Source organism: Ogataea haglerorum (genome assembly GCF_019207285.1).
Source record: "Ogataea haglerorum isolate 81-453-3 chromosome Unknown 81-453-3_NODE_5_length_632335_cov_97.011461, whole genome shotgun sequence".
NCBI lineage: Eukaryota > Fungi > Ascomycota > Pichiomycetes > Pichiales > Pichiaceae > Ogataea > Ogataea haglerorum.
Window position 1 is genome coordinate 208,277 of NW_025065155.1, and position 20,664 is coordinate 228,940.

The 20,664-nt window shown below is 56.5% G+C and overlaps 13 protein-coding genes across 13 annotated transcripts; 7 read left to right on the top strand and 6 right to left on the bottom strand.

Moving 5' to 3' along the window:
- Positions 1-146: 146 nt before the first annotated feature.
- On the top strand, positions 147-2,480 carry KL911_002067 (uncharacterized protein; the record flags this gene model as incomplete). Its single annotated transcript, XM_043197095.1, has 1 exon — positions 147-2,480. The coding sequence occupies one exon, from the start codon at positions 147-149 to the stop codon at positions 2,478-2,480; it is 2,334 nt and encodes a 777-aa protein (XP_043055072.1).
- An 88-nt stretch (positions 2,481-2,568) lies between these two features.
- KL911_002068 (uncharacterized protein) lies at positions 2,569-2,901 on the bottom strand (the record flags this gene model as incomplete). The annotated part of the gene is made up of 1 exon (XM_043197096.1): positions 2,569-2,901. The coding sequence occupies one exon, from the start codon at positions 2,899-2,901 to the stop codon at positions 2,569-2,571; it is 333 nt and encodes a 110-aa protein (XP_043055073.1).
- Positions 2,902-3,442: 541 nt separating this feature from the next.
- Positions 3,443-5,449, top strand: KL911_002069 (uncharacterized protein; the record flags this gene model as incomplete). Its single annotated transcript, XM_043197097.1, has 1 exon — positions 3,443-5,449. The coding sequence occupies one exon, from the start codon at positions 3,443-3,445 to the stop codon at positions 5,447-5,449; it is 2,007 nt and encodes a 668-aa protein (XP_043055074.1).
- Positions 5,450-5,534: 85 nt separating this feature from the next.
- On the bottom strand, positions 5,535-8,974 carry KL911_002070 (uncharacterized protein; the record flags this gene model as incomplete). The annotated part of the gene is made up of 2 exons (XM_043197099.1): positions 5,535-8,550; positions 8,793-8,974. The coding sequence occupies 2 exons, from the start codon at positions 8,972-8,974 to the stop codon at positions 5,535-5,537; spliced, it is 3,198 nt and encodes a 1,065-aa protein (XP_043055075.1).
- Positions 8,975-9,019: 45 nt separating this feature from the next.
- KL911_002071 (uncharacterized protein) lies at positions 9,020-10,207 on the top strand (the record flags this gene model as incomplete). Its single annotated transcript, XM_043197100.1, has 1 exon — positions 9,020-10,207. The coding sequence occupies one exon, from the start codon at positions 9,020-9,022 to the stop codon at positions 10,205-10,207; it is 1,188 nt and encodes a 395-aa protein (XP_043055076.1).
- A 126-nt stretch (positions 10,208-10,333) lies between these two features.
- On the top strand, positions 10,334-10,934 carry KL911_002072 (uncharacterized protein; the record flags this gene model as incomplete). Its single annotated transcript, XM_043197101.1, has 2 exons — positions 10,334-10,362; positions 10,487-10,934. The coding sequence occupies 2 exons, from the start codon at positions 10,334-10,336 to the stop codon at positions 10,932-10,934; spliced, it is 477 nt and encodes a 158-aa protein (XP_043055077.1).
- A 59-nt stretch (positions 10,935-10,993) lies between these two features.
- On the bottom strand, positions 10,994-11,362 carry KL911_002073 (uncharacterized protein; the record flags this gene model as incomplete). Its single annotated transcript, XM_043197102.1, has 1 exon — positions 10,994-11,362. The coding sequence occupies one exon, from the start codon at positions 11,360-11,362 to the stop codon at positions 10,994-10,996; it is 369 nt and encodes a 122-aa protein (XP_043055078.1).
- An 80-nt stretch (positions 11,363-11,442) lies between these two features.
- On the top strand, positions 11,443-12,555 carry KL911_002074 (uncharacterized protein; the record flags this gene model as incomplete). The annotated part of the gene is made up of 1 exon (XM_043197103.1): positions 11,443-12,555. The coding sequence occupies one exon, from the start codon at positions 11,443-11,445 to the stop codon at positions 12,553-12,555; it is 1,113 nt and encodes a 370-aa protein (XP_043055079.1).
- Positions 12,556-12,571: 16 nt separating this feature from the next.
- Positions 12,572-13,873, bottom strand: KL911_002075 (uncharacterized protein; the record flags this gene model as incomplete). Its single annotated transcript, XM_043197104.1, has 1 exon — positions 12,572-13,873. The coding sequence occupies one exon, from the start codon at positions 13,871-13,873 to the stop codon at positions 12,572-12,574; it is 1,302 nt and encodes a 433-aa protein (XP_043055080.1).
- Positions 13,874-13,968: 95 nt separating this feature from the next.
- Positions 13,969-16,119, top strand: KL911_002076 (uncharacterized protein; the record flags this gene model as incomplete). Its single annotated transcript, XM_043197105.1, has 1 exon — positions 13,969-16,119. The coding sequence occupies one exon, from the start codon at positions 13,969-13,971 to the stop codon at positions 16,117-16,119; it is 2,151 nt and encodes a 716-aa protein (XP_043055081.1).
- A 21-nt stretch (positions 16,120-16,140) lies between these two features.
- KL911_002077 (uncharacterized protein) lies at positions 16,141-18,390 on the bottom strand (the record flags this gene model as incomplete). The annotated part of the gene is made up of 1 exon (XM_043197106.1): positions 16,141-18,390. The coding sequence occupies one exon, from the start codon at positions 18,388-18,390 to the stop codon at positions 16,141-16,143; it is 2,250 nt and encodes a 749-aa protein (XP_043055082.1).
- Positions 18,391-18,618: 228 nt separating this feature from the next.
- KL911_002078 (uncharacterized protein) lies at positions 18,619-19,713 on the bottom strand (the record flags this gene model as incomplete). The annotated part of the gene is made up of 1 exon (XM_043197107.1): positions 18,619-19,713. The coding sequence occupies one exon, from the start codon at positions 19,711-19,713 to the stop codon at positions 18,619-18,621; it is 1,095 nt and encodes a 364-aa protein (XP_043055083.1).
- Positions 19,714-19,944: 231 nt separating this feature from the next.
- KL911_002079 (uncharacterized protein) lies at positions 19,945-20,658 on the top strand (the record flags this gene model as incomplete). Its single annotated transcript, XM_043197108.1, has 1 exon — positions 19,945-20,658. The coding sequence occupies one exon, from the start codon at positions 19,945-19,947 to the stop codon at positions 20,656-20,658; it is 714 nt and encodes a 237-aa protein (XP_043055084.1).
- Positions 20,659-20,664: the final 6 nt, after the last annotated feature.

Genomic DNA, 20,664 nt, shown 5'->3' on the forward strand with positions numbered 1-20,664 from the left:
CTGCCACACGCGAGACTTGGTTTATTTGCGCTATCACGGGCTACACAGCACTATGCAACTAATCACTGGATTATTTTTGTTGCAATTAATTTTCCATTATTTTTCAATTATTCTCATATTTTTTTTTCCATCTCAACGGCTGTGCTATGACCATCTTTGTAGGCTGCAACAGAGAGCTGCAAATCAGCGACTACAGCCCTGTGCACAGGCTTGTTGCGTACGGCGCGAGGAACGCGATCGCTCTGTGGCGGCCTGGCGAGACGCACCGCGGCGTGCTGTCCACAGCCAAGGCCCATACGGCTCACGTCGTCGCTGTCAAATGGGTGCCAGAATCGCCGTTCATCGTGTCTGCAGCCGAGGACCATAGTGTCAAGATCTGGAGGTTGAGCAGCGAGACCACGACGCTCGATGTGGTGCACGATTTGCCGGCCCACGACGCCAGTGTCACCGCCCTGGCCGTGACCAAGGGATATCTGGTCACTGGCGGTGCAGACGGCAAAATCAAGGTCTGGACGTTTGTGGACGGGCCTGCCGTGCGGCTGGTGGCAGAGCAGAGCATGGTGCCCGGATTTTTCCCGCTCTCACTAGCGCTCGTCGACGTGGAGCCGGGCAAGCACGTTCTTTTCGTCGGAGGATCCAAGCCGCAGTTCCATGTACTTTCGCTCACTACAAACGGCCAGTTGCAACATTGTGCCACTCTCCCGGGCCACGAGGACTGGATCAAGGCGATTGCGGTCACAAAACAGGGCCCTGGCCAGTTTCTTGTCGCTTCTGGCTCCCAGGACAGATACATCCGGCTGTGGAAGCTGTGCTTGAACGATGCCATCTCCAAAGCCGACACCTCGAACCAGCTTGGGCTGCTGATGAACAAGCAGCACTATTTCGACATCGACGACGCAACCAGGTGCGCCATTAATTTTGATGCCATCATCATGGGCCACGACGACTGGATCTCGAGTCTCGTGTGGCACCCGTCGAAAACCGTTTTGCTGTCCTCGTCTGCAGACACCTCAATCATGATCTGGGAGCCGGACGAAAGCAGCGGTGTGTGGGTGTCGTCGATGCGTTTTGGAGAGATGAGCATCAAGGGCGCGTCCACGGCAACGGGGGCTTCGGGAGGCTTCTGGAGTGCGCTTTGGCTATTTGAAAACGGCACAGAAATTATTCTTACGAACGGCAAAACAGGCTCTTTCAGATGCTGGGCCAGAAGAGACGGCTCGGACGACCCGTACGACCAGCAGCCGTGTCTGACCGGCCCGATGAAAGAGGTCACAGACGTGTGCTGGTCTCCTTCCGGCGAGTATCTTCTTGCCACGTCGCTCGACCAAACCACGCGACTCTATGCCAAATGGCTGCAAACAGGCACGTGGCACGAGTTTGCGAGACCGCAGATCCACGGCTACGACATGATCTGCGTCAAACCGATCTCCAACGCCCGGTTCGTCTCAGGCGGCGACGAAAAGATTATGCGCTCATTCGATGAGCCTAAAGCCGTCGCAGACATGCTTCAAAGATTGTGTGGTGTTGCCTCTGGCGACGTCGACGCCATGCCACCCAGCGCGTCGCTGCCGGTGCTCGGCCTCTCCAATAAAGCAGAGACAGAGACAGAAAATCAGGAGCCAACCTCCGACGACGAAACGGCAGATAACGGGGCCCAGACAGCTAACCTGTCAGCTAAGCTGCTAGCGCAGCTGGAATCGCCGCCTTTAGAAGACATTCTCCAAAGACACACGCTCTGGCCAGAGATCGAGAAGCTGTACGGCCACGGCTTCGAGATCACCACGCTGGACGTGTCTCCAGACGGAAAACTGATAGCGTCGGCGTGCCGGTCGAACGTGGCGTCCCACGCGGTCATCAGGCTGTTCAGAACAGACTCCTGGCTCCAGTTGACGCCGCCGTTGGCGGGCCACGACCTCACCATCACCAGACTGCGCTTCTCGCCAGATGGTAGCTACCTGGTGAGTGTGTCACGTGACCGGAAATACACGCTGTGGAGACGAAATGGCGAGTTTGGGTACGAGCTGGTGGAAGGGCGCGAGAAGGCCCATTCCAGGATCATCTGGGACGTGTGCTGGCTGCCGTTCGAGGGCGAGGCGGCGTACTTCGCCACAGGTTCGCGAGATAAGTCGGTCAAGCTGTGGCGGGTGGACCCTGCTGGAGAAGTGGAGATGGTGGGCAGCGTGAAGCTCGCGGCGGCCGTGACGGCACTGGACTGCTACAGCCACACGATCGACGGGTCGGCTCTGGTGGCCGTGGGGCTCGGAAAGGGACAGATCTCGACCTATACGGTGGACAGACACGGCAATTTCGGGCTGGTGCAGCAGTTGGAGGAGAAAAACGTGCCGGACGACAAGGTCACGAGGCTGCGCTGGTGTCCGAAGCCGGAGAGTGCGGACGAGCTGCTGCTGGCGGCGGGAAGCAGCGACTGCTCCGTACGGATCTACACTGTTGCGACGCGTCGATCGACGCCTAGCATCTAAGAGCTATTCATCGGACTACTATTGGCTACATACGTCTAAGCAACCCTTAGAGCATCTCTATTATAATTTATTACATCGATCATATGATTTATTTACAAGCTTCGACCAGGTAGGTGACCAGATCGTTTCTGTCCTTTGCCTTCTTCAAACCACCGAATGCCATCTTGGTTCCAGGGATGTATTTCTTTGGGTTTTCCAGGTAGTCGGACATGGTCTGCTCGTTCCATTCGACACCCTTTCTCTTGTTGGCGTCGGTGTAGGAGTAGCCTTCGGCTTGACCAGACTTTCTGCCGAAGATACCGTGAAGATTTGGTCCAACCTTGTGTGGTCCGCCCTCCTCAACGGTGTGGCACTGCAAACATCTAGTCTTGAACAGGGTAGCACCCTTCTTAGCAGAACCTTTTTCGTATGGAGCTGGCATTTTTCAGTATATGTTATAAATAATGGATGGGTGTAAAATTTGGGAATTACTTATTTATATATGTTTGTATGCTGGTCCCGTTTGGGAGCGTTAGCGTTACAATGATTTTTTTTTTCTCACCCTTGACAATTTGCAAGGATATTATTGGTGGAATATATTTTCGTGCCCCCAGGGGGCGGAGTACTTGATTCAAGCGTTCTTGAGGCCGTGCAACCACGCAAGTATGCCATGTTGTCCTCTGAGCGCGCATCCTGACCTGCGGGCGCTGCCCCCCTGCTGGTGCGTGCTCCCTGCTGTTCCGAAGTGGTGTAAGGATGCACACCCCCAGTCCATTGCTCGGCTCCCCTAATTTCTACGAGGTTCCAGGTATTTTTTATTTCTTTTTCACTTTTCGCAGCGATCTAAAACGGCGAGGAAAATTTCGGTGACAACTTTCTCGTGTTGTGGTGCACGGGTGTCGGGAATTGCGCTGATGGCAAAAAGAAAGGCCAGTGTGACAAAATAAAAAAGTGGAAAAATAGTCATCTCTCGTAACTTTACCATGTTGTTTGCGAGACCCAGAGTGTGGTTGCGGCCGCTTTGGCCGCGCCCGTTCAGGCATGTCCCACTGAAACGTTCCTCTGTCAGGTTTTCCTCCAACTCTGTCGCATCTCTCGCGTCGCAGGAACAGGCAGCCAATCGTGAACTCTCCAATCCGGCAGTGCAAGCATCGTTCTACAAAGCGCTGATCAGCGCCAACTACCCCCACATTGTTGTCTCACGGTACGAGACTCCTGGTATTGCCAGCTCGCCAGAGTGTTCCCAGCTGTATATCGACGCCCTATACAAGATGGGAGACTACCAAAAGGCTGAAGCTGTGGCTCGTTCTCTGGGGCTCAGTGCCAATCCTGGTGCACCTTCTGGTGGCTACGGGGCTGGCTTTGGCCAGTCTGGCTATGGTACGAGAACCGATCCGATCCACGTCATTGTGACGGAGTCGCCTTTAATCACCATTTCCAAATGGATCAAATGGCTTATTCCTGTTGGTTTGACATCGTACGGTGCGTATATGCTGTTTAATTACTTGGTTGAGAACGGGTCGATCATCAAGGGCTCGAGCGTCGAAGACAAGAGCGTCGAGGTCAGCGAGTCGACCGTGAAGTTTTCCGATGTCTGTGGTGTCGACGAGGCCAGAGCCGAGCTCGAGGAGGTTGTTGAATTCCTCAAGGACCCATCCAAATTCACCGGTCTTGGTGGTCAGCTTCCAAAGGGCGTTTTGCTCACCGGCCCTCCTGGTACCGGTAAAACGCTTCTTGCGCGAGCCACGGCCGGCGAGGCTGGTGTGCCGTTCTTCTTCATGTCTGGATCTGAATTTGACGAATTGTATGTTGGTGTGGGTGCCAAGAGAGTCAGAGAGCTGTTCAGCAAGGCTCGTGCCAGAGCTCCAGCTATTGTCTTCATCGACGAGCTCGACGCCATCGGAGGAAAGCGAAAGAGCAGAGACCAGGCGTACGCCAAACAGACGTTGAACCAGCTGCTTGTTGAGCTGGACGGATTTTCTCAGACCGAGGGAATCATCATCATTGGCGCCACCAACTTCCCAGACTCCCTGGACAAGGCTTTGACGAGACCGGGAAGATTCGACAAGGTGGTGAACGTCGACCTGCCGGACGTCAGAGGCCGTCTTGCCATCCTCAAACACCATCTGAAGAACATTGCCGTTTCCAAGGAGGTCGATCCGTCTGTGATTGCCAGAACAACGACAGGAATGTCTGGTGCTGCGCTCAAGAACCTCGTGAACCAGGCTGCTCTGTACGCTTCACACCAAAATGCGCTGAGCGTCAACATGTCGCATCTCGAGTGGGCCAAGGACAAGGTGTTGATGGGTGGAGAAAGAAAAACCATGGTCATGACGGAGGAAACGAGAAGAAATACCGCGTACCATGAGGCCGGCCACGCCATTGCGGCCATGTTCACCGACGGCGCCACGCCTCTGTACAAGGCGACGATTCTGCCAAGAGGCCGTGCTCTTGGTGTCACTTTCCAGCTTCCCGAGATGGACAAACACGATATCACGAAAAATGAGTGCTGTGCTCGGCTGGATGTGTGCATGGGAGGCAAGATTGCCGAGGAGATGCTTTATGGCCCAAACAACGTCACGAGCGGCTGTTCTTCCGACCTGTCGTCGGCGACAAGCACGGCCAGAGCCATGGTGACGTCGTACGGCATGTCTGACAAAATAGGGCCTGTCAAACTCTCTGACCAATGGGAGTCGTGGTCTCCGAAGCTCAGAGACATGGCTGATCAGGAAACACGCAAACTGCTGCTGGAGTCCGAGGAGCGGACCCGGAAACTGCTCCACGATCGTCGTGTCGAGCTGAAAAGGTTGGCCGAAGGGCTTTTGGAGTACGAGACTCTGACCAGAGACGAGATGGAGAAAGTTGTGAGGGGCGAGGCGATCAACAAGCCCAAGGTGGCCACCAACAAGGTGATCAAGTCGCCGTCTTCGCGCCAGGAGTTCGATATTGCGCCGGACGACCAGCCAATAGGAGTATCTGCAAAGGCATAAATAGACCCTATCTGCATATATTATATGATTAATGAGACCGATGCGAGCTGTGCAAGCACGGAAAACTATACTATGTAGCTAGCGATTATAAAACGAGGTCGGGCACCGGTTCGGGCAGCAGGTTTGGAACCGAGGTGTTGGTGTGCAAGAATTGGTCGGAGGACTGTTCTTGAGGCTCTTGTTGCTCGGGCAGTTGGTCCTTTGGCGCCTCCTCCTCCTCCTCCACTTTCATTTCTGCCTGCTCGTAATCCAGAACCTCATTGAAGAGACTGCCCAGGACTCCCCTATTCAGCTTCACTCTGCTTACAATGGACGGCTCCAGACCGACTGTCCTGTCGAGCAGCATCATTTTGGCTACAAAGGTGCACAACCTGCGCTCGCAGTCGTCCACCTGGGCAGTTTCAAAATTGACATCTTCTTGCTCTGTGCGCTCCAGCTCGACCTGTTTTTCAGAAGCAACCTGTGCTTCCAAAATCAAAAACAGCCGGAGCAAACATTCCTGGCTGCTGGAAAGCGGCTCGACAGACATTTCTGTGTCGAAAAAGTGGTCGAGGACGTCTCTGTGCGGGCCCACGTAGTACTTGAGCAGGTTCAGCGTGGTGAACACGTCCAGGTACATGCTGCAGACGGCATACCAAAAATCTATGTTTTGCGCACGTGATGCCACGAGTTCCAGCAGAGCACGTTTGACAGGCGCCAACGGCAACAGGTGGCGGTGCAGCTCGTCGAGCACCTCGGCGTCCGGATCGACCTTGAGTTTGTTGGCGAGCGTCTCGAGGTTTTCCGCCACCAGAAAAAGCAGACACGAGAAATACTCTGTTGCCCGGTTGGACTCTACCAGCTGGTCCAACTCGTCCGCCAATGGCAGCGACGCGGCGCCCGAGCAGATATCGTCGATCAGCGGCATGAGTTGGCTTAAAAGTCGGGATTTGGTGGCTGTTCCACGCAACAGCATCAGTTTGCCCAGCGTGCTACCAGCGTGCAACCAGTCGGCGTCCTGGAGCGCCAGCTTGAGCTCCTCGGCCATTTCCCGCACCACCTCCTCGACTCTTAGCGAGACCTCAACCGAGTCGGTGTTGATGTGCTCAAAGAGCTGCGCAAAGTGAAAATTGATCGAGTTGTAGTATGCCGGGGACTCTGAAGCGTACGAGCTCAGCTGGTCCTCTCTGAACGTTTTCAGCAGCTGGGCCGTGATCTTGGTCTCCGTAGCTGACTGGTCCAGCGTCTCGCACACCCTGTGTTTAACCAATTGCGTGAACAGGCCCAGAAACACTGCCAGATGCGTTTTCTTGAACACGTCGAAGAGCGAATCCAGCTGTGCGACCAGCTTGCCGAGATACAGCATTCTGTCGTTGTTCTGGTCGTCGTGCTTTTTTGAGAACAGCTGCTGGTGGAACTCGCTCGCGTCCGCCTCGCAGTAGATGGTCGCCGCAGCGGAAATCAGACCAAGCACGAAAAACGTCTGCGCACCGGACAGCTCGACGCTGTGCTGGATCTTGGCGATTTCTGCGTTCGCAGAGAAATCGTACAAAACGTAGCCACACAGCGTCTCCAGAGCGCCGTCGGCGTGGTACCGCGGCAGAGCAAACAGGTTCTGACAAACACGGACGAGTTTGGCCGTGCGCGAGTTGTAGGACCGCATCTTGGCCGGTTTGGTGGACACTGCCGAGTTGTAATACGTTTCCGCCTCCACAAGCATCTGCGACAGGCCGTGGAACTTGAGCAGATCTTTGATCCGGAGCTCAAGCGAGCCAGCCACTTTCTCAACCGTCGCACTGTTGGACTCCATGAACTCGGCCAGCGACTGCGCCTCAACTGTGGCAATGAACCTGGCCAGGTCCCTGAACAGCCGCGACGCGGTCTTGCCCTTCTGGAAGATCAGGTCCTCGTCGTCGACAAAAATCAAGCTGGCAACCTTGACCACCTCCTCTGGATCCAAGAAGCCCATCCTGGAGACCTCCGTCAGCACCTGCACACAGTTGCTGCGGACCCGCGTGTCTGCCTCGTAAAAAGCCATTTCGATGAGCTTGTCTTTGAAGTGGCTGGTGAACTGCCGCAGAGCTGCCACCATCGACTGCGTCTGGTACAGGCGAAGCACCACCCGCAGCACCTCGTGCCGCACCGCCACGTCCTGGTCGGTCATCAGCCACCCCAGATACCGTATGTATATGCTCTCAAAGAAAAACTCGGGGTACAGGTCGATCCAATGGCTCAGGTGTTTTACGCACTCCTGGCGGATCTGCGGATCGGTGTCTCTGTATCGGTGAGCAAAGGTGGTGTTGAAGATGTCCTGGAGAAAAGTCTCCAGATAGGTCTTGTGTTCGCTGTACAGTTGGCAGTTCTGCTCGATCTGCGCAGCACGGTCTTTGGCAGCGGCCAACTTGGCTCCAGAACGGGCCTTTTTGAGCAAGTTGTCGATGTTGCGTTGTTCGTTCGTCAGCTGGCGTTGCGCGCGGTTAACAGCTGTGGCGGTCTGCGCCACAAGCGAGCACAGCGTCGTTTCCATCTGCAGACACAGGAGCGTCGCAGCATACCGCAGAGGTCGCGCGTTCGAGGTGGTGAGAGCTCCCAGCCACGTGATCAGCAACTCTACGAGCTCGTCGTCCTCATACAATATGCCCTGTTCGCCCGCTGTCACCAACACCTGGTCCACGAACTCCAGACACCGCTTTTTGAAGTCTCTCCAGTTGGCATTCTTGGAGTTTCCAGCAAGACCCAGAGGATACTCGTGGGACCCCTGCTTCTCAAACACCGCCTGGATCTCGGCTACTGTTTCCTTCGACGAGTCTGCGCTCGCCACGTCGTGCTTCGCCACAAGCGTCACGCACCCACACGCCCTCAGAACGAAGTTCAGCATATCCTTCACCGCGTCGTATTTGTCCTCCTCGAACTGGTCGACCCATGAGGCGGCGAGTTCGCCCACGGCGACTTCTGCGTGGCTAAGTGTCTCAAAAATGGGGTTTTCCTCAAAATTCTCGAGCTCGTCGATGTTGTTTGGCACGGTCTTGCGTCTCTTGGGGCCGCGAGCAGTCTTGTTTGTTTTACGCGCAGCACGCTTGTTTGGCTGGTACTCGTTCTCCTTTTCGCTAGCCCCGCTTTCGCTGTCCGACAGGTCGACCGAGTAGTTCAGCGACCGGTCGGGATGGGCCTGAAGCCGGGTGGATCTTCTTACAGACATGACGCGAAAGTAAAAAAAAGAATTTGGGGAGTAAATAAATATAAACACCAAACACCGTATATAGCCACTAACTTGCCGCAGAGCAGGGAACTGAAAATGGGGCGCACATCAGGCTGGTGGGTATTGGGAACAGGTCCACTGGACTGCAGCACTCTCTATGGTTACTGGCTGCGCCCACGCTCTCCCAAGATGCGCTCTTTGATCGACCGTTGCTGCGTTTCTGTGGCGTGATTCTGGTTCTCTGCGGGCTCCGAGGACCCAGAGATCGTGTTGTACGTTTGCTCGCGGTAAAACTCCTTCACGTCGTCCGGAGTTAATTTGATGGTGGTGGGCTCTCTGCGCAACATAATATAATATTTTATAATTACACTTTTTTTTCTTTATTTTTGTTTATGCTGTGTTCAAGACTGGTTTCTGTGTTTACACTGCTGGTCCTCGGATTTTGCAAGCCGGCACTTCGTTCAAAACCACTGTTCCATGAGGACGGCGTGCTCGATTTGGCCACCCTCAACGAGGAACTGGACCGTTGCAAAGTTGTCCAGGAGCTGAACCTGCACTTTGAACAAGAGGAAGAGAGTCTCAGCTACGCAGAGTACGTATTCTCGAAATTGTTCCCATTCGGCCCCGCTGGCAACGCTCTGCTGGCCACGACGTACATCTCGGGGCCGCCCAACTTCATTCTTGCGCTGATCCCGGCCAACATCGACGTTTCGTCGTTATCGCTTCTAGTCAGCTTTGCCGTCGGGGGACTGCTGGGAGACGTCTTTCTGCACCTTTTACCGCAGACGTTCCTGGGCGAGCCGCTGGAACACAAGGCGTCGTTTGTCCTGGTGGACGGCAAACGCAACTGCGTGCTTGGGTTCTGCATTTTCATCGGCTTCCTGTTTTTCTTCGTGATCGACAAAAGTTTGCGGATTCTCGAGCACACCGGCGACGGGTCGTCGCATTCGCACTCTCACACCCACGCAGAGCCGGAGGAAAAACCAAAGACGAAGAAAAAGAAGGGTAAAAAGAACACAGAAGCCAGGGCAGAGCCTGTGGTGGCGAACCCGAACGCCAGTGTCAAGACGTCTGCGTATCTCAACCTCATCTCGGACTTCACGCACAACATCACCGACGGCCTCGCAATTGCGGCCTCATTCTACATCTCCAAGACCGTCGGCTGCACGACCACGTTGGCTGTGTTTTTCCACGAAATCCCACATGAGGTGGGGGACTTTGCGCTTCTGATCCAAGGCGGGTTCACCAAGTGGCAGGCCATGAGCTCGCAGTTTGTGACCGCCATTGGCGCCTATCTGGGCACGCTGATCGGCATTGGCATCCAGACGATGTCGGGCGACGCTACCAAGCTGGCAGCCCTCAAGCCGTCCGGTCTCTTTGGCACTACCGTCCAGATCGAAGACCTCACTTTGCCGTTCACCGCAGGCGGATTCCTGTACATCGGCTTCAGCGTGGTGCCGGAGCTGCTGGAACTGCCCAAGGGCACTACAAGACTACAGGAACTGCGTAAGTTTGTGAGCCAAGTCTTCTTTATCTTTGTGGGCATCGGCTTCATGTTTGTGATTGCGTGGAACGAATAGATGTTAGGACAGTATATGTAAATTTTTTCTCAAGTGGGTATCTCTGCAATTTTAAGGAGCCCGATCTTTTTTCCCACCGTGCACATCGGCACTGATAATAACGACATCTGTTCTTCCAGACCGCAAATGACTGTGTATAAGTACAGATTCGAATGGTACGTGCGCCACTAGACACCGGATCAGCGGTTTTTTCCGCCGGATTGCAGCCTTTTCCCCTATTGTTGATCCTGCCTGATAACAGCTGATCAGATCAAGACATCGACTTCTAACCGTCTACAGGCTCTCCAGTGACGCCAAACAGGTGTACGTCACGGGCTCGTTCGACAATTGGTCCAAAACGTGCCAGCTGGACAAAACAGGCGTGGGCTTCGCCAAGGTTGTTGAGTTGCCCTTTGAAAAAATCGTCTTCAAGTTTGTTGTGGACAACCAGTGGCATACCTCTGAGAACGACAAGCAGGAGTACGACGAGTGCGGGAACCTCAACAACGTGCTGTATCCGGACGATTTGGTTAGGTACGACAACGAGGACGGCGCCAGCGAGTTCACGGCCATCTCGTACCCGGACGCAGACGGCGACGACGCTGACCGCGCGGGGCAGGAGCAGCGCGAGGCCCCCGACCAGGAGGACCTGGGCAGCTCCACCCAGGTCACGCTGAAAGACGAGTATCCGATGTCTGAGACGAGCGGACACGGAATATTCGCGCGACTGCGCTCGCTTTTCAAATAGTGGCGTATCTATGTGTTGTTTGCGTTTATTTTAGGCTTTGCTTTTGTGCCCGGCGGCGCTCATTGGTTTGCCCATTTGGCGAACTCGTCTCTTTTTTGTTTTAATGCCAGGTATCCTGGTCGGTTGACCAACTCCTCAAACAAGGCCACCCCTTGCACCTCCAGCTCCTCTGTCGCTTTGTCCATATAGATGTACTCGAGCGGCTCCTGGCGATGTCCCCTCACCTCCTTGCCGGTGACGATGTCGTGTTTGGGCGCTGGACGCGGCACTCCGGCCAGACTGCCCACGAGAACCAGCACGCACGCCAGCCCGGCTTCCAGCTGGACGTCCAGCGGCAGCGCGTTGCTCAGCTGGTAGAATTGGTACGAGGAGTACGCGGAATTGGCAAACAAAATGGCCGCTGCAACGTAGCAGACGGAAGAAAACATTTTTAAAAAAAAGTGGTAAAAAGTAATCATTTTCACCATGCTGGCTTCCAGAACACTGTCCAAACAATTTGCCCGCACCTATGCCACAAAATCGCTCAAAATCGGTACGTATCGTGCAAAACCTGTCCGCTAACGTCGCAGGCCTGATTCCGGGAGACGGAATCGGCAGAGAAGTCATTCCTGCTGGAAAACAGGTGTTGGAAGCTCTTCCGTCGGACCTCGGTCTCAAGTTCGAGTTCACCGAGCTCAAGGCCGGCTTCGAGCTGTTCAAACAGACAGGCACGGCGCTCCCCGACGAAACCGTCGAGGTTCTGCAGAAATCGTGCGACGGCGCTCTTTTCGGGGCAGTCTCGTCTCCAACTACCAAAGTACAGGGCTACTCGTCGCCGATCGTCGCTCTGCGCAAGAAGCTCGGTCTGTACGCCAACGTGAGACCTGTGAAGAGCGTCGAGGGCATTGGCCGTCCCGTCGACATGGTCATTGTGAGAGAAAACACCGAAGATCTCTATATCAAGGAGGAGAAGCTGTACGAGAAAGACGGCCAGAAGGTGGCCGAGGCCATCAAGCGGATCACCGAGCGGGCCACCACGAAAATCGGCGCCATCGCCTTGGAGATCGCCCTGCAAAGACAGGCCATCAGAGAGCTGGGCGGCGCCAGTTTGCACTCGCAGCCTACGCTGACCGTGACTCACAAAAGTAACGTTCTGTCTGTCTCTGACGGGCTCTTCAGAGAAACCGTGAGAAAGCTGTACGACAGCAACCCGGCAAAGTACGCCAGCGTCCAGTACAAGGAGCAGATCGTCGACTCCATGGTGTACAGGATGTTCAGAGAGCCGGAAATCTTTGACGTTGTCGTGGCTCCAAATCTGTACGGCGACATTTTATCCGACGGAGCTGCGGCTCTCGTGGGGTCTTTGGGAGTCGTTCCTTCGGCCAACGTCGGCGACAGCTTTGCCATCGGCGAGCCTTGCCACGGCTCGGCCCCAGACATCGAGGGCAAGGGCATTGCCAACCCGATAGCCACGATCCGGTCCACCGCGCTGATGCTTGAGTTTATGGGCCATGCGGAGGCCGCTTCCAGAATCTACAATGCCGTCGACGCCAACCTCAAGGAGGACGTCGTCAAGACGCCAGATTTGGGCGGAAAGAGCTCCACCCAGGAGGTTGTTGCCGACGTGATCAGAAGATTGTAGCTAAATTAATACACTGCTAGTCTCTTTCAAAAGCCACCGCGAAAAACCCGATCCCGCCGTCCTGCCGCGGCACGGTGCGGATACAGCCCTCTGCACACCGCTGCGGGTCGTCCACGGCGCTGAACTCCTCCACGAGCCCGCGCCTTGGCCACGACGGGATCACGTCGTCTCTGCTACACACGCGCCACCCCTGCGCCCGCACCGCGCTGTCCAGCAGCAGGTCCACGACGACCTGCTCGTTCTCCTGCGCGTGCACCGAACACGTCGAGTAGACGATTTTCTTTGCGTTCGGGAAGCGCATCGCGTGCTTCATGATGGCCACCTGGAACCCGGCAAGTTTCTTCAGCCGCTCCTGCGTGTGCTCCTCGGTGTCGTTTTCCTCGAACCCGCGCCCGAAAATGCCGCTGCCCGAGCACGATGGGTCCACTAGCAGCCCTGTCACGTCCGGATACTCGTCGGGGTCTGTTTTCGTGAAATCGCCCTGTTGGATCCGAATACACCCCGATGCTCCAGCCTTTTCGCACATTTTGCGCAGCGTCTTGGCCCGCTCCGGGTTTTTCTCGAACGCGACTATCGAGTCCGGCGAGTTGCCCAGAATTGCCGCCAGGTGCGTAGTCTTGTTGCCTGGAGCAGCACATGCGTCGATTATCTTGTCTCTGCCTGGCTTGGGGGCCAAAATAAATGCCGGGAAGCACGACGCCCGGTCCTGGATGATGACGTCGCCAGACTGGTATATTGGCAGCGAAACGATAGGCTCCTTAGGGTGGACCCCAAACAGGTCCGCCACGTACTCGTCGTGGTAGATGGTGCCCTTCTGTATGTCGGCGACGCGATCGACGCGTCGGAGATGGCCAAGGGCAGAGAGGACGGCGTCTTTCGTCGTGCGCACAAGGTTCGCACGGAACCACCGCACAGGCGTGTCGTCGTCCTCGACGAGGTCCTCAAGTGACCGCACACCATGCTTCAGCTTGAGTTTTGTGAGCTCGGCGTGCAATCTGGTCTTGTTGCGGATCACGGCATCTTTGAGTGGGTGGTGTTTGCTGTGGATCCGGCCGCCTTTGGACAGAAGCAGGTCGTGAACTAGCAGCAGCGCCAGCGTTTCGGTAAGCTTGCTCTTTTTCTCGAGCTCCAGCAGCTTGCATTTGCGGATGATCTGGGCGAGAAACGGCCGGTGTTTCTGCGTCGACAGAACGAGCGCGTACACGTGCTTGGGGTCGGACTGGATATTGCGGTCGCGCGCAGCGGCAAACACGCGGTTTTGCAGCGATCCACTTTTGGAGTCGTCCAGGAACCTCGAGGCCTCGTAGTAGAGCCTCATTGGGAGACTAAATATTTTTTATTTTTTTTTTCTCCAGGCGGTGTAGGATGGTGAGATTTAACACAAAAAAACATTACTCTCTTTCTTTCAATCTCATGGAGACAGCTCTCAACGCAGACCGCAAACGCCCGCTTGACAGCATCAAACCAGAGCAACAGACAGTGCCGTCGAGTCTGGTCATTGTGCCGGAGCGCGAGCCGCAATTGGCGTACGTGCCGCTGAAAACGGGCCTTTGCTACGACGTGCGCATGCGGTACCATGCCAAGATATTCACGTCCTACTTTGAGTACATTGACCCGCATCCCGAGGACCCGCGCCGGATCTACAGAATATACAAGATCCTGGCCGAGAACGGGCTCATCACGGACCCGACGCTCTCGGGACGCGACCAGATAGGAGATCTCATGGTGAAGATTCCTGTCCGCGAGGCCAGTGCGGAGGAGATCTTGCTTGTGCACACGCCGGAGCATCTGAAGTTTATAGAGAGCACGCAGCACATGACCAAGGAGGAGCTCATGGCCCACACAGAAAAAGGCGATTCCGTCTACTTCAACAATGACTCGCTGCTGAGTGCGAAGCTCTCGTGCGGCGGAGCGATAGAGGCGTGCAAGGCCGTGGTGGAAGGCCGTGTGAAAAACGCGCTGGCGGTGGTGCGGCCGCCGGGCCACCACGCAGAGCCCGACGCGCCGGGCGGGTTCTGCTTGTTTTCGAACGTGGCGGTCGCCGCCAAGGCCATTCTCGCGAGCTACCCAGAGTCGGTGCGCCGGATCGTGATAGTGGACTGGGACGTGCACCACGGGAACGGCACGCAGAAGGCGTTTTTCGATGACCCGCGCGTGCTGTACATCTCGCTCCACAGATACGAGCACGGCAAGTATTATCCGGGCACGAAAGCCGGCGGTGCGGACCAGGTGGGTTCTGGCGCGGGCGAGGGCTTCAACGTCAACATTCCGTGGCCCGTGGGCGGCGTCGGCGACGCTGACTACATCTACGCGTTCAACAGGGTGATCATGCCGGTGTGCCACGAGTTTGCTCCCGATCTGGTGATCATCTCGTCCGGGTTCGACGCGGCGGACGGCGACATCATCGGCGGGTGCCACGTGTCGCCTGCCGGGTACGGCCACATGACCCACGCGCTCAAGAGTCTGGCCAAGGGCAACTTGTGCGTCGTTCTGGAAGGCGGCTACAATCTGGACGCGATCGCCAGCAGCGCGCTGCGTGTGGCGAAGGTGCTGCTGGGCGAGCCGCCCGAGGAGCTCAAGTCGGTGCAGCTGAAAACAGAGACGATTGAGGTGATCGACGACGTGATCAAGATCCAGTCGCAGTACTGGAAAACGCTCAAGCCGGGCTACGACGGGCAGGACTTCTCGAAGCCCAACATCATGGGCGACTACGACGGGCTCGTGGAAAAGCTGGGCGCGGTGTCGTTTGAGGAAATGGCCGGCAAGGGCCTCAAGGTCAGCGACGCTATTCGCGCGTACCAGAAAGCAGAGCTTTTCGAAAAACGACATTTTGTGCCGCTTCCCGTTCTGACAGAAAAGCTGCCGCATTCGTCCTCGCTCAGAGACCTGGCGCTGTGCTCGCCCGACGTTTACCAGGCAGAAAAGCTCGTGGTGGTTGTGCACGACTCGGCGCGCGTGTGGGCCCGCAGAGACCCGGTGACGGGCACGCTGGACTCCGCGTCGGCGGTCGTGGTGGACCAGTCTTTGCGGTTTCTGGACTGGGCGCTGGACCAGAGCTACGGCGTCGTCGACATCAACGTGCCGCTGGCGATCTCTGGCGCCGACGACGCGCAGTACAACAACATCAGCTCTGCGCAGGACGTGCTGCTGTATCTGTGGGACCACTACATCCAGTACTTCAAGGTGAGCCAGATCGCGTTTGTGGGTGTCGGCGACGCGTACAACGGCGTGGTGCACCTGTGCGGCCACCGCGACGTGCGCAGCCTGGTGAAGTGCTCGGTGAACTATCTGGACCGTGCGACCGCGTTGCGCGCGATCGTCTCGTCGATCGACGAGTCGGTGGTCGATTGGTTCTACCAGAACTCGCTCGTGTTCACGGCGGCGAAACACCCGTGCTGGGGCGACGTGGAAAAGAACGGGAGCAGCAAGCGGCCGCGCAAGAAGTACGGCCGTGTTTTGCGCGCCGACGTGGAGGGCGTGGACAACATTATCGAGGAGAGGTTCGAAGAAGGCTGCGACTTCATTCTGGACTCGCTGGAGGACTACGATAGCGATAGCGAGTAAAGTGGATATGCCGTTTCTGTTCTATAATGCACTGGGGAACTTTTCGTAGAAGCGTCTTTCGAGTGCCTCGACGTCGTCGTCGCTGAAGCTGTCGCGCGCCGGCCGCGGCTTCTGGGGCGTCGACTTGTTGGAGCTCAGATGCTCCGGTTTCTTTGGCCGGGGTGGGGGTTTCTTGGAGCTGGTTCTCGATCGGTTCCGCAACGGGGTCGACGGGGTCGACACTTCGACGCTGCTGACGCGACTCAGCAGTGCGTCCTGGTAGCTCAGCTTCTCGCCGGCGTCTCTATGGGACGAGGACGCAGACAGCGAGGAGTACGGCGACGTGGCTGACGAGCTCGGCGTAGCAAACGGCGGTGGCGAGGTGTTTGTCGTTCTGGTGGGCGTGATCACCTTGATCGGGATCTTGTTGACCTTGGCCTTCGCCGGCGGCGGCATGCTGTCGCTTTCGGTGTATTTCCCGTACCCGTGTGCCGTTTTCGCCGGAGGCGGCGACTGCTTGCGGTTCAGCAGCATGTGCACTCTGCGCTGGATCGAGTTCGACCGTTTGGGCGGCCGGTGCGCAGGCACACTGGGCTTTTCTGCGCGCGGCGTGGTCTGGTCGTCCTCGACGAACGTTTCCGACGCAGACGAGCACGAGTTCGAGTCCGCGCGGTAGATCGTCGTGAACTCGTGCAGCGAGTCTGTGCTGCGGTTCGAGCCGGACGGGTTTCTGCTCCTGATGGAAGAATAGGACGGGTTTCTGCTCGACTCGCGCGATCTCCCGCCGGTTAACAGGTCCTTAATCGAGGAAATGCTCGACCGTTTATGGTGGCCGGTGTTGGACGTTTTCAGGCTTGCAAAGCGCGACTTGAAGCTGTCGCCTGTTCTCTGTGGCGTGGCGCTCTTGATGAAGTCGACAGAGCTGTTGATGTTGTTGTGGTGGTTCGGAGAGAGCTCCAGCACCTCCTCCCTGGTCATGCCATCGATGAGGTCGGCGCGCGACACGGGCGCAGACGCCTGTTTGTGGAGGCTGGCGGCAGACATGCTGAGCGGGCGCGACTTGGAGGCCCTTCCGGAGACCCCAGGACGCGCAAACGACTGCACAAGATCCGACGTGGACTTGTTATTGGACGGCGCCACAAACTTGGTTTTGTCGAGCGTGGCAAATGGGTCCTTCGCCATGATTTTTTCAGAGTACGACTTCTGCAACCCATGCTCTTTGGAAGGGACCTTGGCTACCGCGTTTTTCACCGAAGGGGCAGCAAGCTCCTCTGTCGCCGCAAACCGCCGCGGCATAGGTGGTGGCTGCGCAGCAGGAACGCTCTGCGACTGGTCTGCGGCCTTGGCGATGTTCGGATACGGAACGCCGCGCATCTTGCACACCTCCTCCAGTAGCTGGAAGACGGTCGGCCTCTTCTTCGGGTCCACCATCAGACACCTCGCAATCACGTTCTTCAGTCTTGCGCTGTACGGGGGAGTAGGAGGGAACGAGTACAGGCCGTGCAGAATGGCATACTCGCCGCCTCCACGGTTGCCGTTGCCGTTGATGGAGTTCTGCTCGAACGGCGTCGTGTAGTAGCACAGCTTGTACAGAAACACGCCCAACGCCCAAATATCCGACTTCTCGTCGATCGGCTGCCCTTTGTACAGGTCTATCATTTCCGGGCAGCGGTACTGGGGCGTAGTGTGCTTCATTATGTCGTTCTGCAGAATCTCGAACTCCTCGACGTTGCGCGGCGGCCTCAGCGGCGGCGACGCCGACCCGAAGTCGCAGAGCTTGTAGTGCCTGTCGGCGGAAAGCAGCACGTTTTCGATCTTGATGTCCTTATGGATTAGCGGAGGATTCAGTGCGTGCATGTGGGCCACGCCCTCAGTGATCTCGCCCATGATCTGCAGAATCTCCGGCTCCTTCAGCTTGTTCACCAGCCGCGTGTTCATGAAATCGATCAGGCCGTTGCCAGAACAGTACTCCATCAACAGGAACACCTCGTATCCTACCCCGTTGGCCATCCGCGAGGCGTGCGAGTCGATGTACGATACAATGCAGCTTTTCCCCTGGAGCCGTCTCATGGCGTCGACCTCCTGGCGAAGCACGTTCAGCGTCGGTTTGTCGGGCACGGCCACTCTTTTCAGACATGCTATTTTGTGATCTTGCCAGGCTGGGCTGATACGGCACGTGTACACGTGCGCAAAGCCTCCCTGGGACAAATACTTCTCGATGACAACTTTGTGCGAGCCCACAGTCAATGCGGTGCCCGGCTTGTACACCGAAGGCGGGGCTCCGGCGGTCATGGCTGTTCGAGGCTGGTATCACACTGGGAAATATATGAAAAAATGAATGCTGTGGTCGTCTGGCTGCTGCAGCGTGATTCTCAGGGCTTGATTGGTCTGGATCAGTGGTTTGCAAGCGGCAGTTCCCTCTTGTATGCTTGCAGCCTCAACCACCTTTAATGTACAGCTGGTTTTATTTAATATTTTATAAACAACTCAGGAAAAGTCGTGCGCGCACACACCTTTTTCTCAGTAGGGCTTGAATCTCTTGGAGTCCTTCTTGTGCTTCTTTTTCTTGTGTTTTTGGCGCGACTCCGGCTTTGCCTCCTTCTGCTTCGTGCTGGCAACGGGCTGCGGCGCGCTGCCGAAAAAGGCGGCGCCCGTGTCCGCCACAGAACACGGTGCTTTCCACAGCTTCACCAAATTGTCCTCTCCTGCAGTGTACACCATGTTGTCCAGCACCAGCACGTCGCGGACCACCTCTTCGCCGTGGGCGTCGGGGAAGTACACCGGCGACTCGCTCGAGAAGTCGAAATTCTCCACAACAGGGTCGAAACGGTACATCTTCAGCTGGTGCTTCGAGTTCGACCCGCAAAAAACGTAGCCCGGAGCCTGCAGATCCACCACGTACTCGCACCCCCACTTTTCGCGAACGTCGCCGAATTCTTTGGGCAGCGGCTCGACGTGCTCCTCGGTGCGGTGGTCGTTCAGCTCGTGCACAGCAAACGTCTCCATGTGCGACAGCGTGTATATTCTGTTCGGCGAGAGGAAATTCGCCGAATGGATCGACGTGAAGTTGATCACCTGCAGCAAAGCGTCGTCCTCCTCGGGCACAGAGAGATCGTAGATATTCACGTAGCCGTCGGTCGACCCGCTCAAAAGCAGCTGTCTGTTGGACGGGTGGAACCGCGCCTCGGTGATGTCGTCGTTGTGCGAGTCTACAAAAGTCCTGAACGGCTGCGTCGGCTTGCGCAGGTCCCAGAGAATCAGCTCCGAGTCGGACCCACTGAGTTCTGTTCCTGCTACCAGCATGTTGCAGCAGGCGTCGAGGGACAGAAACGGCAGTTTGCGGGCGTTCGAAAAGGCGTGTGTCTCGCTGTTGCTTCGCGCGTCCCAGACCTTTACGGTGCCGTCGTTCGAGCAGCTGGCAAGGGTGTGCAAGTCCACGGCCTTGATTTTATTGATGGAGCGTGAATGTGCGCTGAGCGTACCGATCGTTTGCAGCGTTTTGGACAGAAGGTGGATTCTGCCGCTAGAGGAGGCAACGGCAACGTTGCCGGCCACAGCAGCCAAACCCAGCGCCCAGTCGTCGCAGTGGAAACTGGAAACGAAAGCCGCGTTCATGGAAACTAGGTGAAAAAATTCGCAGCACAGCCGGATAATGAACTGTAGCCAGGCGGGCCGTAGTTTGGGCGTTTGGGACGGTTTGGACACCCGAGAAGGACGGCAACGTTGAGCAAAAATCCAGCTCTGACGTGGTGCTTTCCACGCGACGAGCGGCCTCTCCGTTCCTCAGATCCACCCCCTTCTCAAAATTCCTCCTCTGGATTATTTTTTTTACCATTTTCTTAGTTCATGTCTGGCAAAGTACAGCCGTCCCAGGAGGAGATCGAGCTCGAAACTCGCAGGTTCAAGAGCACGGCGACGCCAGAGCTTCAGGAGAGCCTCTACGTACACGACGTGTACAACGACATCGCCCAGCACTTCTCGCAGACAAGATACAAGCCGTGGCCTATGGTGGCCCAGTTTCTGGGGTCCATCTCCGACTACTCGCTAGGAGTGGACGTCGGGTGCGGGAACGGCAAGTACCTGACGGTGAACCCAAAGCTGTACATTGTTGGGTCGGATTATTCGACAGGTCTGGTCGACCAGGCTGTGCAGCTTCACCAGAGAGAATTTAACGATCTGCTGGTAGCAGACGGGATGATGTTGCCGCACGAGACCAAGAGGTTTGATTTTGCCGTGTCGATTGCGGTGGTGCACCATTTCAGCACGAAGGAGCGGCGCGTCGCGGCGATCTGCGAGATCCTACGGGTGGTGCGGAGCGGCGGCCGCGCCTTGGTGTACTGCTGGGCCTTGGAGCAGGAGAAGTCGCGCCGCGGGTACAGAGAGGGCATGGAGCAGGATATACTGGTGCCGTGGGTGACGAAAGATGGAACAACTCGAATGAGATATTATCATTTATATAAGAAAGGCGAACTGGAGGAGGACTGTGTGGCCGCTGGAGGAAGAGTTGTGCAGAGCGGATATGAGAAAGACAACTGGTGGGTAATCGTTGAGCGGATATAGATGGGT